This window comes from Geotrypetes seraphini, chromosome 14, assembly GCF_902459505.1.
Source record: "Geotrypetes seraphini chromosome 14, aGeoSer1.1, whole genome shotgun sequence".
Taxonomy (NCBI): domain Eukaryota; kingdom Metazoa; phylum Chordata; class Amphibia; order Gymnophiona; family Dermophiidae; genus Geotrypetes; species Geotrypetes seraphini.
The window spans coordinates 45,863,918-45,879,958 of NC_047097.1; the positions used below are offsets into that span (position 1 = coordinate 45,863,918).

General features: G+C 45.3%; 1 protein-coding gene across 3 annotated transcripts in view; it reads left to right on the top strand.

Annotated features, from left to right (window-relative positions):
* Nucleotides 1-14,885, top strand: part of SLTM (SAFB like transcription modulator) — a 362,439-nt gene extending 347,554 nt beyond the window's left edge. For all 3 annotated transcript variants that reach the window (XM_033919728.1, XM_033919731.1, XM_033919730.1), the window contains one exon: nt 14,232-14,885. In XM_033919728.1, the coding sequence (XP_033775619.1) occupies nt 14,232-14,316 (85 nt within the window). In that variant the 3' untranslated portion in view covers nt 14,317-14,885. The remainder of the gene's footprint in view (nt 1-14,231) is intronic.
* Nucleotides 14,886-16,041: the final 1,156 nt, after the last annotated feature.

Sequence of the window (16,041 nt, forward strand, 5' to 3'; positions counted from 1 at the left end):
ATAGCACAAGAAAGTGTTTTCTAATAATGTTTATCAGCAGCTGGCCAACCAGCTGTCAGTAACGCCACACCAGAGGGCAATCCCACCAGATATGCCATATGTCCTCTCGCTGGCCACAGTGCCTTCAGCATAGGCCCTCAGGGATGCCATATATGCAGGATAGTTTGCATGAAGTCATATGTCATCGATAATAGTTTATATCAATTTTCTATTAAGTTAGAGGAGACAGGTAATACAAACATTTTTATATATCAGTGTCCAAATATTATCATGCCCTCGCCAACCCAAGTCTCCCTCCCACTGTTCCCTATAGGGGACATGGGGGAGCCTTTCTTCCCAATAGAACCAAATATAGCCTGGAAACTCCACCTCTCCCAGGACCCTTAAGCAATGCTTTCTCTAAGTGGGTCTCTCTTAAACTGAGGTCCCAAAACGCTTTCCTAAATAGAAAGGTGTATAATTGTATGTAAGAAAGGTATCTTGGCTCAAGAGGCCATACTTCTGTAAATGCTCAAAGGAAACGGTCCCCGAGTCCTGCCACACTTGCTCTAAGGTGCGCAGCCCTGCCCTGACCCATTGATATCAAATGGGATCCTCACTCCCAGGATTAAAATCAAAAGTTAAACTAATGGGAGTATTGGTAAAATAAACACGTTCAAGAAATATCTGTCTACAAAGCTTATACCATATATTAATTATTGCTCTTAAGAAAGGGTTAGGGCAGGGGTGTCCAATGTCGGTCCTCGAGGGCCGCAGTCCAGTCGGGTTTTCAGGATTTCCCCAATGAATATACATGAGGTCTATTTGCATTCACTGCTTTCATTGTATGCTAATAGATCTCATGCATATTCATTGGGGAAATCCTGAAAACCCGACTGGATTGCGGCCCTCGAGGACCTACATTGGACACCCCTGGGTTAGGGATATAGAGTTTTGTGTGCAATATAGCTATGGGGGCCTCCATAAAGAAATAGCAGATAGGAATGCCTGCTCTAAATTTATCCAGGATTTGTCTGCATAAGTGATCCATGCCACTATTTACTGTAGTAGTGCTGCCTTATAGTATTGAAAAAAGCATGGCACTCACATACCTCCTCATGTCTTGACCTGATAACAATATAGAAAGGACTACCTGGGGCGGCCATCACTTCCAGATATAGGCAAAGTCTTTGCGTGTCAACTTACGGAAAAAGGACTGGAGGAGTACAATTGGCAGCGCCATAAAGAGAGAAAGCAATTTAGGCAGAAGCATCATTTTGTTCGTGGCAATTCGTCCTAAACACCACAAGATTAAGCCCTCCCATTTGTCCAATTCCAAAAAGAGGAGATGGGGATCTGTGAAGTTAGCTTTGTGTAACTGGGCAGGGTCGGGGGTAAGCTGGATACCCAGATATTGTAGAGAACCCTTCGTCCATTGAAAAGGGAAGCCTAACTGTAGTGCCCACGCTCTAGGTACCTCTAGGTTAATAATCAGAATTTCTGATTTAGCCATGTTAACCTGAAACCCAGAGGCCCTCTCATATTCCTCCAACATAGGCATTAAGTGTGCGAGGGAGGTCTCTGGCTCTTGTACAAAAAGCAATACATCATCTGCAGAGAGGAGGATTTTATATTCCTTCCCCCCTACCTGGAGTCCCTGGATATCCATACGGGCTCATATAAAGCACTCTAACAGTTCAATAGAGCACACATAAAAGCAGAGACAATGCACAACCCTGTCTAGTTCCTCTCTCCAACTCTATAGGAGCTGTGTGAAATCCATTGATCTTAAAGCTCAACAGGGCACCTAACCCATTATAAAAGCTTATCTTGAAAACCTTGCTGTTGCTTGTTCTTTCTTCTTAGTCTCTCACTCCTCTTTCCACTTCCATCCCATTCTTCAGGTGCTTCTTCCAACCTGATCCTCTGCTCAGAACCCTTTTCTCAGCCTCTCCCCTATCAGACCCCTGCTCTTTGAATCCCCCACAGTTCCTTTTTCTGTCCTCATCTATTTCTTCAGCTAATTCCTCACCCATTTACCTTTGAATAAAAGCTGCCCCCCCCCCCAGCTTTTATTCAGTTCTGTTCTCCCTTTCACAGTCCATAACTCTTCCCTCAATCTCTTTCTCTCACAAGCTATCAGTAGTGCCTGTGACTGTTTCATTTCCTTCTTTCACTTCCTCTCCCAGTCCCTCCCTCAGCACTTATCCCCCTCTATGGTAGACTAAAGGCAAGAAGCCTGTCTGACACACTGTTGCTCTCCTCTGCACCTATTACTCAGACATTTCTTACCTTCCCATGAGGCATGAGGGGGAGGCATGAACCGTCTGTCCTGCTTTTCCCTGTAACTTATTGGCTGGCTAAGGAATGCCTGACAAATAGGGGGAGATCAGAGCAATAGCTGAGAAGAGAAAGCCTTTCTTCTTTAGCACTCTCCAGACTGGTATAGGAAATCTTACAAGCAGGTATATATCTCATCAACACCAACAGGTGGAGACTGAAACAAAACTGTAGAATAGTACATAAGAGGTACCTTCCCCTATTGCTATCAGTCATCTTTCAGTCATCAGGTGTGAGGAGTTGTACCCATCTCTCTTGGTAGGGTTGTTGGAATTTGTTTAGGATCCTAGCCCCTGTTTTTGTGCCGGATTGAGCTTGGGTGGGCCCTGCTTGGGGGGTCTGTTCAACCTCGGGGGTAGTGCTGCCCGATTCAGAGAAAAATATTTCAATTCGATTCACCCTGTTGAATCAATTATTCGATTCTATTCTATTCACTGTAAAAGTCAATAGGTTCTCGAGTGGGAACAACCTGATGTCTCAGCACTTGAGGAAAAGACCACGTAATAATGTCTAAGATAAATCATATAAATAATTATACTGAAGCAGGGTGTCCTTAGCGTGAGAGGTAAGCGAGGGGAGAGAATTCTCCAGCTTTTTACACAATAAGGCACAGGTTAATCACCCTCTGCCTGCAGTGCACACCATCATAGGACACCTCATGTGTGCTCAAATTAATCAATGTGATAAATTAAACAGTGATATACAATTGGTCAATCACACGAGTGCAAGATCAAACAGGTTGTTCCCACTCAGAACCTATTGACTTTTACTGCTTTTCTGTGTGAGTAAATAATTAAGCAAATTTCTGATAACCTACAGAAATGATTCTCAGCTTCCATCCCCAGCCCCCTGCCTATTCTGAGCTTCCATCCCCGGCCCCCAAGACTCACCAGGTTTCCTGCCGATTTCAGCTTCCATGTCCAGCCCCCAAGACTCACCAGCCCCCCTGCCGATTTATTTACTTATTGGACTGTATATTAAATCGCGGGGAAGAGAGAAGAAATGCGGGGAAAGAGCCAGCCAAAAATAGCATTTGCTGCTGCCGAGGTCTGCTGCACAAGGTCCACTCGCTCGCCCGCCGATTGACTCTCCCACTCCTTTCATTTCTTCCGATTTTGCAAAACCGGAAGTTACATTAGATGGGTAGAGGCTAGCGGCGTGAAATATCCTGAACTCGTCTTGCAGCTGATTGGGTAAGTCCGGTTTTTAACAAACACGAACCAATTCGAATCGATTCACCTGATTTGAATCAGTGAACCGATTCGAATCGTGAATCGGGCAGCACTACTTGGGGATGTCAAACCTGGCGGGTCTCGAGCTGGGTCCCTCCCCCCATTTCCACCACCTCCCCAACATTTTTTTAGAGGTGCCTCAGCAGTAAGCCTTGCCCCCTAAGTCAAACAAGGCATGCTGCTTTGAGAGCCAGTGGAGTCTGTTCTGAAAAGAAGAAAAAATCCTAAGGTAGTACCAGTTTGAAGGGTTGCTTTCCCTTTAAATATGCTGTAATTTACTGTATTTTTTAACTAACCAGCACTTTTCTTTTAGCTAGATCGTGTATGGACCAATTGAGCACTTCTCAGGGGAAGTGGTGCACAATTTGGTCCAGACGAGAGGCATTCGCAGCCAGCCTGAAATCGGCTGTTCAGGCTGGTGCGGTAGTGGAGCTCCGTCCGCAGCAGTTGCAGGCGTCCAGGGCTCCCTGGTCTTCCCCCACCGCCCACAGAGGATTTTCCTCAGCCACCGATAGTAAAGGTAAAAAGGACTCCCTTGCTGCCAGTTCGGCTCGGGACTCCCTCTCACCTGATTTTTTAACAGCTGATGCCGGCTTGCCTGTTTAGTGGCTGGGGCAGTTCAGGCTTCTCAGCCGCTAGAGGCCCTGGAGGGGGAGTTATTTTTGGCGGGAACTTCGCCATTTTCACAGACAGACCTTTTCATTTTGTCTGCAACCTCAGGTGACCTTCCCCCTATGTTGGAAAAACAGGGGCAGGTTTCAGCTGGGTCCCTTGCTGTGGTAGGGAATCCCATGGGACCCCCAGGGGTTTTTACCCCCTGATTTAATTTTTTCATTGTGCAGGGCCTATTTTCAGGTGGCTGGGGGTCCGATGTGCGCCCAGGAGGTTTTGGGAGGGGTGGTTCCCCCCGCATCCCCTATGGTTTTGCCTCCCCCGCACCCCCTAAGGCTTTGCCTCCCTCTTCTCCTTTGGTGTCCCCTCTTCCTCCCTCGTCCAAGCACCCCCCAGGTGGCTTGGGAAGCGGATTGGTGGTCAGAGGAGCGTGTTGGCCTGGATGAGGACCTGGACTCTTGAGGAATTCCAGGATCCTCTCAAGGGGATGGCCAATGGTGGCGGGTTTTCCGCCTTCTGACGAAGAGGTATCCATGGTGCGCTTTTTTCAGAGGGATGAGTTACAAGACCTGATTCAGCAGATCTCCTCGGTGCTGCATTTTGAGGAAGCGCCACCGGAGACCCTGCGTGTGAGGGACTCTCTTAGGAGGATTTTCTCTGCTTCCCGCTCTTTCCTATGCATCAGGATAGTCGGGATCTCGTCCTGGCGCAGTTGGCTCGTTTATATCATGGCTCGTTTATATCCCATCCCGGAGGGGGATAGGGCTACTTTGAAGTCGCCAGTGGTGGATGCGGTGGTCTCAGTGTTTGCTAAGCGGCATGGAAGACGCAGGCTTTTCACCAGACGCTTCAACGCTTGCTCAATCTCAAAGTAGTTGTTCCAGTACCTCCTCAGGAGTGTGGCACCGGGAGGTACTCAATTTACTTTGTGGTGCCCAAGGTGAGGACCTTTCGGCCCATCTTAGATTTAAAAGAGGTCAACAGGGCTCTTAAATTCCCTCTTTTCGCATGAAAATGCTGCAGTCTGTCATTCTGGCAGTTCAGCCAGGGGTGTTCCTGACTTCTCTTGATTTGAAGGAGGCCTTCTTACATGTTCCAATTCGGGCCTCCCATCAGCGCTTCCTTTGCTTTGCGATCTTGGGTCAGCACTATCAGTTCTGTGCGCTTCCTTTTGGCCTGGCCACGGGTCCCCTGACGTTCACCAAGGTTATGGTGGTCGTCATGGCAGCCTTGGGTTCAGAGGGCATTCTGGTGCATCCCTACCTGGACGACTGGTTGATTCAGGCAAAGTCGTTTCAGGAGAGCACCCAGGTTACGGCTCGGTTGGTGGAGTTTCTGCAGTCGCTGAGATGGGTGGTCAGCCTTTCCAAGAGTCAGTTGATCCCATCTCAGCATCTGGAGTACCTTGGGGTTCTATTTGATACCTCCTTGGGGAAGATCTTCCAGAGGCCCAAGTAAGCAAATTGCAATCTCAAATTCGCCTGCTTCTGGTGTCCTTGGGCGTAGGATTTCCTCCAAGTCTTGGGATCGATGGCGGCTTCTCTAGACATAGTAAGGTGGGCACGGGCCCCCAAGCGTCCTCTTCAGTATGCTGTGCTTCGGAGGTGGTTGCCCCAGAGGAACAGTTTGGATCTCCCTGTTCCTGTGAGAGGCTTGGCATGCTGCAGTCTTTTTATTGTGATTTGATTTATTTTGATTAGGCGATATAAGAAATTTTAAATAAAGTTAAAACTTGGTGGTTCCAGACCCCTCCTCTTGTTCAAGAAACATAGAAACATAGAAATAGATGGCAGATAAGGGCCCAAGGCCCATCTAGTCTGCCCACCTTAATGTCCCTCCCCTACCTTTTCCCTGTGAATAGATCCCATGTGCCGATCCCATTTGGCCTTAAAATCAGGCACGCTGCTGGCCTCAATCACCTGTAGTGGAAGACTATTACAGCGATCAACCACTCTTTCAGTGAAAAAGAATTTCCTGGTGTCACCTCGTAGTTTCCCGCCCCTGATTTTCAACGGATGCCCTCTTGTTGTCGTGGGACCCTTGAAAAAGAAGATATCTTCCTCCGCCTCGATGCGGCCCGTAAGATACTTGAACGTCTCGATCATGTCCCCCCTCTCTCTGCGCTCCTCGAGCGAGTATAGCTGTAATTTGTCAAGCCGTTTTTCGTATGGTAGATCCTTGAGTCCCGAGACCATCCGGGTGGCCATTCTTTGCACCGACTCCAGTCTCAGCACATCCTTGCGATAATGCGGCCTCCAGAATTGCACACAGTATTCCAGGTGGGGCCTCACCATGGATCTATACAATGGCATAATGACTTCCGCCTTACGACTGACGAAACCCCTTCGTATGCAGCCCATGATTTGTCTTGCCTTGGACGAAGCCTGCTCCACTTGATTGGCAGACTTCATGTCCTCACTGGATGGGTCTGGATCAACCACAGTGGACGGTGCTTCTCATGGATGCCAGTCTCCTCGGTTGGGGAGCTCATTGTCTAGGTCACTCAGTTCAGGGAACCTAGTTCACAGTAGAGGCATCCTGGTCGATCGATGTGCTGGAGACCAGAGCCGTCCATCTGGCACTGTTCGCCTTCCGCTCCTTGGGCAAAAGAGTTTTTTCAGACAATGCCACGGCGGTGGCCTATGTCAATCGTCAGGGGGGGGGGGCACCAAGAGCACTCGGGTAGCGCAGGACGTGGCTCTGCTCATGGTCTAGGCCAGTGATGGCTAACCTTTTTGAGCCCGAGTGCCCAAACTGCTGCACAAAACCAAAGAATTTCCTCAAAGTGCCAGCACGTCAATTAAACCTTAATAACAAGATTTTAGTATCTAAAAACTCTTTATAAAGTTGCCTGAACTATGTAACATCATTTTTAAAGGTTGGAATCTTTGTATTGTCAGAGAATCAATTTGATTCACAATCCTTTGGTTTTCATGGCAATTTATAATGTTTTAATGATTTCATTCAATTTAATGAATTTAGGAAGAATTTGATTCAGTTACACAATATAATTTAAATGTATTATTCACATAACATGTCAAATGTATCCTGAGTAAAAAAAAAGATAAACTTCTTAAAACTGTTAACTGTGTCAAGACTCGGTGTGCATTCCCAAAGAGTCTATACATGTTTTTTTTGTAAAATTTACAATCAAATTAGAAAATAGTTAAATCATTACATTTCTAATAATATGATGTAAAGAAAACAAAAGAGCTTTCAATTAAACCAACCGTTTTTATTGGAAATTCCAGATTGGAATACAACAGGGCCATGTAAAGTCCCTTTTTTAAATAACATCTTTAAATAATATTTAAATAACTTAGAAAAGTGTCTTAACTGCAAACTGAAAACACTGCTTCATGTAAACATATGCATTAGGCATGCTCTGAAAAAAATTAATGTGATTTTTGTTGTTGCATGCATGCTGATAACTTGTCAATCCTTGGCTCATAGTGCGTTAATTTCAGAGCAACACATGCAGCACTCATGTCATCCGTTAATCTGTTTCTAGCATCAGATTTTATATGATTCAAAGCCGAAAACAGCTGCTCACAAGCATAGGATGACCCAAACAAAGTAAGAAGAGCAATCCCAAGTGCTTTCATGGACTTAAAATTGTCTGGCAGAGAATTCCACGCTTTTAGGATTTCATTTTCAGAACTGCTAGCAGTGATTTCATTTGTCACCCTTTCACACTCAATACGTTCAAGAGCCGCACGCAGGTCATTGAATTTACTTTTCCAGATAGAGCTTTCTTGAAATTCCAGTAGCTCCATTTCCAAATTTTGAATATCCAACCACTGTAAGCAGGAAAGATCAAGATCTTCAAATGTGGACTTTTCTGGGGAAGTTATAAATGAAAGGGTTGTCTCCATCTTACGGAACTGAGAAAATCTTTTACTAAAATTCTCCTTTGCTTCGGCTACAATGGTGGAATATGCTTTGTGGATTTCTTGGTGTTTTTTATGACTGTCCACAAATGTTGTAGAATTATCCAAATGTATTTTTAGGTTGGGAAAATATTTTAGCTGTCCACTCTCAAGGTCTTTTTCAAAAACATGCAATTTTCTCTCAAAAGCTTTGATGTCACTAAACATGCTTTCTGCTGTTTTTCCCATGCCTTGTAATTTTTTGTTTAGTACATTAAAGTGGTTAGTAAAATCTGTAAAGAACATGAGGTTGGTAAGCCAGGCCGTGTTGGTGAGTTGAGGATAATCTTCCCCCTTTTCGTTCATAAATAGCCTAACTTCTTCCAAGCAGGCCACAAATCTCTCTAACACTCGTCCTCTGCTCAGCCACCGGACATTATTGTACATCAGTAAAGTGTTATATTGTGCCTGAACCTCATCGAGAAGGGCTTGAAATTGTCGAAAATTAAGAGCACGCGCCATGATGAAGTTCACCATTTTTGTTACATCTTTGAGGACATCGTCAAGTTTTTTGCTGCTTTCTTTGGCGCAGAGAGCCTCTTGATGTATTATGCAATGAAATTGAATCAGTGGATGTTTTGCTTCCTTAGCAAAGAAATAAATGAATCCTGATGTTGTCCCCACCATGCTAGGTGCTCCATCGCTAGTAACTGAAACTACTTTTTCTGGACTTATGTCTAGTGATGAAAAAGCCTCCATCACAGCATTGTGGATATCTATCCCTTGTGTTCTTCCAGGCAAAGACGGCAGTTTTACCAGCTCTTCTCTCATGATGTCACCAGTAGCATAACGCAAAATGAGCGTTAGTCTTGCATGGTTAGTAATATCTGTACTTTCATCCAAGCACATGGAGTAGAAGGGTGCTTTTTGTAAGTCGCAAGTAAGCTGTTGACTAACATCAGCAGCCATTCGCAGAACCCTATCTTTTGCAGTATTTCTGCTTAGCGGCATCTCAGAGATGCGCTGCACAATTTTATCCTTGTTTTGGAAATCATGGAAGAGTGAATTACTCCCAGCCAAAATTGCCTTTTTGATAAAATCTCCATCAGAGAGGGGCTTACCATGTTTTGCCATGCACAGTGAAAGTTGAAAGCTGGCAACTGTAAGATGATTAGTTTTTGAAAGATAGTTGCTAAAACTAAGAGACTGGGAGTGATATTTCTTTAATTTTCCTACAAGGAACTCTTTTCTTTGAGCTAAACCAAGTTCAGCAACACTGTTATGGTTGGTCTCAAAGTGACGTTTGACACGATGTGCGAGACACAACACTTTCATTACACATAATACACAATGCTTTCCCACTGCGTTCAATCACTTCATATGTACTCTGTCCAGGCCTCTTGGAATGGTCTTCCACTTTCTGTTTTTGCTTTTTTTGCTGTACTCATTTTCTTTGTTCAAGACTTCAAGTCTACAAAAAGATAAAATTTGTATAATAAAAAAAAATCTAATGAAGTGCTGTATACAAATCCGTCCCCATAAAAAAATATGTGATTGGGGAATTTTACTAATTGTAGACATCCGTTTTGGTCAAAAAATATACTGTCCGGGTGAAAACCGGACTTGTGCAACCTGAGTGTATGGGAAAAGGAGTTTTATTTTTCATTATTGGAGCCTTTGTTATTTTATTATGATGTTTACAAAAGCACTGTGAAGGGCCACATATACACTTTACTGTTTTTTTTGCTATATTGAGTTTTCCATAAGGTACAGCGCAGAGGATTAGTGTGTTGGTTGTTCACAGAGAGCCCAGCCCTCCTCTCAGCTTACTGAACTTCTCTATGCAATCATCATAAGCATCTTTTTTATTTCCTCGAATTTAGCATGTCCCCCATGGAAGATACAGAGGTTTTTACAGAGGAGCACATTATTAGACACATTAACTTCCCCCCATATCCTCACCTCTCTAGCATGGGAGCACTAGGAACTGTTCCTGATTACAGATGTCACATGTGGAGTCACACTACAGCCTCACTGAGTTCCTGTGATAGACTCAGTGTGAAGCTTCTCTTCCTCCCCCCACTTCCCCCTCACACACTGCCTGGCTCATAGGATACTAAGGGGAAGACAGGCAGGCTAAACATCCACTCACAGGACTGCAGCCAGCACAGGAGGATGGGCCGCGGCCCACCGGGACAATGCCCGGTCCTCCCAATGGCCAGTCCGGCCCTGTTGCCAGGTGAGCTGCAAAGCAGACACCGGCACACTCGCCTCCCGCCGCACCGCATATCTTAATTGCGGACTAGAGAGTTGCGCGGGGACAGAAATCCCACCCGTCCCAGTGAGGAATCCCCTCCGTCCCCGCCCGTCCCTATAAACTTCAGAAATAGTTATTTCATTTAATTATGCTACTGAATTAAAGGCTCTGGTAGAAACCTATTTACAAATAAGCAAAAAGACTTTATTAATTTGGAAATATTAATTGGGAAGAATACACACTTTGTAAACGTGTTTCTACTAGAGCCTCTTTTGTTTATAAATTTTTATCAACACAACTAATATACTACTTTATCCTGAAGCAAAAAGAAATAGAATTCTTTTCCTACCTTTGTTGCCTGGTTTCTGCTTTCCTCATGTTCTCATTCAGTTCCTTCCATCCACTGTCTCTCTTCCTTCTGCGTCTTCCATTTGCTCTGTTACTGTGCCTCTCCCTTTCTCCCCCCTTCCAAATTGGTCTGGCACCCATCTTCTTCCCTCCGCTCCCCCCATAGTCTGGCATCTCTGTCTTCTTCCCTGCCAGCGTCTTCTCCCCACTCTCTCTTCCCCATTTCCTTTCAGCGTCCTTCTCCCCCCCCCCCCCATCTTCCATGTCCTGTCAGCGTCCTTCTCCCCCCTCTGTCTTCCCCATGGCCTTTCAGCATCCTTCTCCACTCCCCCCCGTCTTCCCCATGGCCTTTCAGCGTCCTTCTCCACCCCACCCCCCCATCTTCCCCATGTCCTTTCAGCGTCCTTCTCCACCCCTTTGTCTTCCCCAGTGCTTTCAGCGTCCTTCTCCCCCCTCCTTCTCTCCCGCCCCAGGTGCAGCACAGCCGGCCAGGTCCCCTTACTTTTGTGGCGCTTCCGCGACCGACAGACCGACAACAGCCCCGGTCTGACAAACCTCCCTGCCCTTAACCGCAAATCTAAATTTCCTTCTTACAACTGCTGTAAGAAGATAATTTAGATTCGCGGTTAAGGGCAGGGAGGTTTGTCGGACCAGGGCTGTTGTCGGTCGGTCGGTCGGGTTAGCGCCACAAAAATAAGGGGACCTGGCCGGCTGTGCTGCACACGGGGCGGGGCGGACCGCCCCCCTCCCTTGGTAGCCACTCGAGCCGCGAGACTACTCCTCCTTACCTACCCTGCCTGCAGTACAGAGCCGAACGGAAGTCTTCCCAACGTCAGCGCAGACGTCGGAGGGAGGGAGGGCTTTGTTTACCGACGTCAACGCTGACGTCGGGAAGACTTCCGTTCGGCTTTGTGCTGCAAGCAGAGCAGGTAGGGAGAAAAGCCCCGCGACTTAGTACATCCAGCCCCGCGACTTAGTACATCCAGCCCCGCAGGAACCCTGCGACCCTTGCAGCTCTCTATTGCGGACCTTCCCGCATGCCAGCTGCAAGGCCTTCGCGTGCCACAGCTGGCACGCGTGCCATAGGTTCGCCATCACTGGTCTAGGCAGAGTCCCACCTTCAGGACATCTCGGCCTCCCACATAGCCAGAGTGGAGAATGTTCAGGCGGACTTCCTCAGTCGTCACATGCTAGATCCCGGAGAGTGGTGTATAAGCCACGTGACCTTTCAGTTGATAGTGCAGTCTTGAGGTAAGCCCCTGATGGACCTGATAGCCCCGAGTGTCAATGCCAAAAACCCCTACTCTTCAGTCGTCGCAAAGACAGTCAGGCCAAGGGTCTGGATGCTCTGGTTCAACCATGACCAACGGAGGGGCTGTTGTATGTGTTCCCTCCGTGGCCATTAGTGGGCAGAGTTCTTCACCGCAGTGTTCATCACCCGGGCCTGGTAGTTCTGTTGGCTCCGGATTGGCCCCGACATCCATGGTATGCAGATCTGGTGTCAGATCCTCTTCCTTTTTCGCCCTATCTGCTGACTCCGGTCCTTTTTCCCTTGTTCTATCCAGGTCCCGTTTGTCTTACGGCTTGGCTCTTGACAGGGAACATAAGAAGGGGTATTCAGATAAAATGATCTCCACCCTCTTGGGGTCTCAGAGACTTTGTACATTTCAGGCTTCTGTGGGGTCAATTCCTTTCGTTTTTTTCTGTGTGGATATGGCATATCTTTGAGGACTGATGTAGGGTGCGTGGAGTGGTCTCTTTTCTTGCAGAATGGCCTGGACAGGGGCCTGGCTTGGTCTTCTCTCAGAGTTCCGCTGGGGGCTGTTAAGAGGTCAGTGGTTTACTGCCATTCCTGATGTCGTTCGCTTCTTGCGGGTGGCCAAATTGCTCAAGCCTCCCATGCGGCCGTCTGTTCCCTCTTGAAATTTGAATCTGGTCCCGTCCGGGCTGGTGTGCCTCCCCTTTTGAGCCTTTGGTTGCCTGCTCGTTGAAGGTCCTTACCCTTCAGGCTGTCTTCTTGGTGACTATTACTTCTGCTAGATGTGTTTCAGAGCTGCATGCTCTTGTAGGTCTCCCTTCCTGAAGTTTTCTAGAGAGTGGGTAGTGTTGCAGCCTGTTCCTTCTTTTCTGCTAAAGGTGGTTTCTCCTTGTCATGTCAAACAGGCAGTGGTCCTCTTGGTGTTGGATAGTCGGGAGGATCTTCTGAGCAGAAGCAGTTGCGCAAGTTAGATGTCTGGTTCTTCGTTTTTATGTGCATAGAACACAGGAGTTCAGGAGGTTAGATCATCCCTTCTTGCGGGTCCTTGTTAGGGGATGGCGCTTCTAGGGCTACCATTGCGCGTTGGATCAAAGACTCTATTGCATCCGCTTCTCTTCTGAACCAGCCTGTTCCAGAATTTCTCAATGCTCTTTTCACTCGGGGTCCGGCGGCATCTTGGACTGAATCTTCGCTGGTGCCTCTAGTTGAGATTTGTAAGGCTGTTGTTTGGTTTTCCTTGCATTCCTTTGTCAGACACTACCTTGTGGCTGTTCAGGTGTGTCGAGACGCGGTGTTTGGTGAGCGTGTTCTGGTGTCGGCCCTTCGGGGGTCCCACCCATGATGGGAACTGCTTTGGTATGTCCCGCTTGTAAGATTTCCTATACCTGTCTAGAGAGTGCTAAAGAAGGAGAAATTAGGTTCTTACCTGCTAATTTGCTTTCTTTTAGTTTCTCCAGACCGATATAGGATCCCACCCTATTGTCGTGGTGTTCTTGTTTCAAGTTTATTAAATTTTTGTTATGTATGCAATATCAAAAGCTAACATTTTAAAAATGGGGGGCAGAACAAAACTCTTTCTTGTGGCTGTTGCGCATGCAGATTTTGGTTTTTCTGCGGGTTGTAGTATTTTTTTAGGGCCAGGGAGAATTGAAGAACAGTGGCTTTGGCTTAGCTAGTGAGCTGTGGGGACATTTTCTTTCTGGTATCTCTCCTCTGCATTTTCCAACAGCATTTGGGTATAATTAGTTATTACTCCTATTCGTAGTATGTATGGTTTATTTCTGTTTCAAGTTCTTAGTTCTGCTTGGCTGTTCGTCAGACTGATAAGAATAGGGGAAGGTACCTCTTATGTACTATTCCACAGTTTTGTTTCAGTCTCCATCTGCTGGTCATGATGAGATATATACCCGCTTGTAAGATTTCCTATATCGGTCTGGAGAAGCTAAAAGAAAGTAAAGTAGCAGGTAAGAATCTAATTTCTCCTACCTGTTTTTCCCTGTAGCTCTACATCTGAAAGACTTCTGCTCAGTGCTGAAAAGAATATCGGGGATGCTCTACCACTCACAGAGTTGGAAACTATGCTTGTCATGCCCATAACACATTCATTTGCAGGGCATTCAATGGACCCTTGCTTCTTAGTGGTGTCAGGCCACAGGGAACCTTGTGGATATTAGTCTAGAATTGGCCCAATCATGTCTTTGAACAATTTGAAAGCTATCCTTAAATATAACAGTAATTTGTTGTACATTTCCTCTGTTGTGCATTTTGTAGGCAGTTACAAGTATATGTGAGAAGTGCTATTAGAATTTTACTTATTTTTACATCTTTGTTTCTAGAATTGTGCAGGTCACAGGCAATTCAATGCCACGAAGTGCTTCAGGATTTAAGGCATTCAAGGGAGGCCCACCAAGAAGATTTTGAGATCCAGTGCTCCTGAAACATGAGTTAAAGTAAACATCTGATGAGACCAGAAAAAGCAGGGCTAGAATTGAAAATTTTAGTTTGGGTTTTTTTTTTTTTTTTTTTGTGTGTGGAGGAGAGAAAGAAAGTGGTTTGATAATTTTAATGCGATTTCCCTGTCCAAGACATTTTAATGGTTATGTTGTAATTCTTCTGACTTGGTGCATCTTTGATACGCATTTTTCCTACATTACTGAAGTTCTGTAAAACAAATTAGAACCAAAATAGTTAATGCTGTTAAATATGCTAAGGATAAGTAATTAGCTAAGGTATTTTAGAGGTATTGTTTATCAAGGCTTTGTGTTTCCAAGCTTTTGAGTAGATACTTATCATAGAATATAAACCTGTGTAACATCCATTTGGGGAAATTATACATGCTATTAAATGAACACCTCTGTTGCACACACTTGTGTGTTCTGGTACTAACCTATCTTTCCAGAAGATACTGCTACATGAAGTGCTTCTGTACTGTGTATCTTGGCAACTATGTATCTTTATTTTTTTTAATAAACTTTCATGTGTACACTTAACTATTAACATGTCTTTCTTAAGCTTTTTAGGTCATAAGAATAAACATTTTTATTTATAAGCTGTTGTATGGATTGCATCTTTCACTTAATTGATAACCTTAATCTTTAATTAGGAATCAGAGAACAAAAGTTTTCATACATGTTAGTACATGTAAATGTTGAACTTCAGAGCCTTCTACATTTTGAATCTGTGAAAGCCCATTATAGAAATTAGCTGAAAGATGTGTCTTGATGATCCAAGGGGAATGATGCCTAATGACATGATGGTTATGTTCCAGTGTTTGTATTGTATTGGGATTTTTTTTAATTATAAATCCTAGGGCCTCTTTTATGAAGCCGTTTAGCTCATGCCGCTGTGGTAAAGGCCCCGAAGCCCATAGAGATTTAAAGAGCTTCGGGGCTTTTGCCACACGGCTTTGTAAAACAGGCCCCTAGTGTGTTTGATTAAACTTCCTGATATTGCAAACAATCCAGATATTTTTTGCCTATAAAATCATCAGATATCTTTTAAGAACTCCAGAATTTAGATTTGGCAAATCTGATATTTTAGACTGTAATGCAGTCAGTTGTAGAAATTCTGAAGCTGTTTTGGGACAAAGAATATGGGGTTTTCTGGATGTTAAGGCCAGCTTTACATCTTTTTCTTTTCTCTTTTTTTTTCCCCTCAAAAGTTTGAGAAAATGCAAAATGATACAAAACCACGAACAAGGCAACCAACATCCAATACAAGCACAACCCCCCCACCCCGCCAAAAGTCATACTGGGATTCTTCAGTACTAGACAAATCAGTCCAAAACAAAACCCCCATCCACAACCCCTCCTACCTCCCCTCCCCCAACCCCCATCCCATTTGTGTGCAGAAAACCAACTAGAAACCACTAAAGTAGCTGGGTGAGACCACTAGGAGACAGAGGACCACTTAATGTAAGGATCCCAAAGCTTCAAAAATTGAGAGGCGATTATGCAGGAGAGCTGTCAATTTAGACATATGAAAAATAAACGCTAATTTCCCCAATAAATGCTGCCTAGTAGGTGGGTGAACTTGCTTCCACTGTACAGCCAACAACAATCTGCTAGCTGTAAACACATGAAAGGAGCACGGCAACACCCCATGCGGCATATGCAATAAAGCACTGCCCATAGATTTACAAATAGG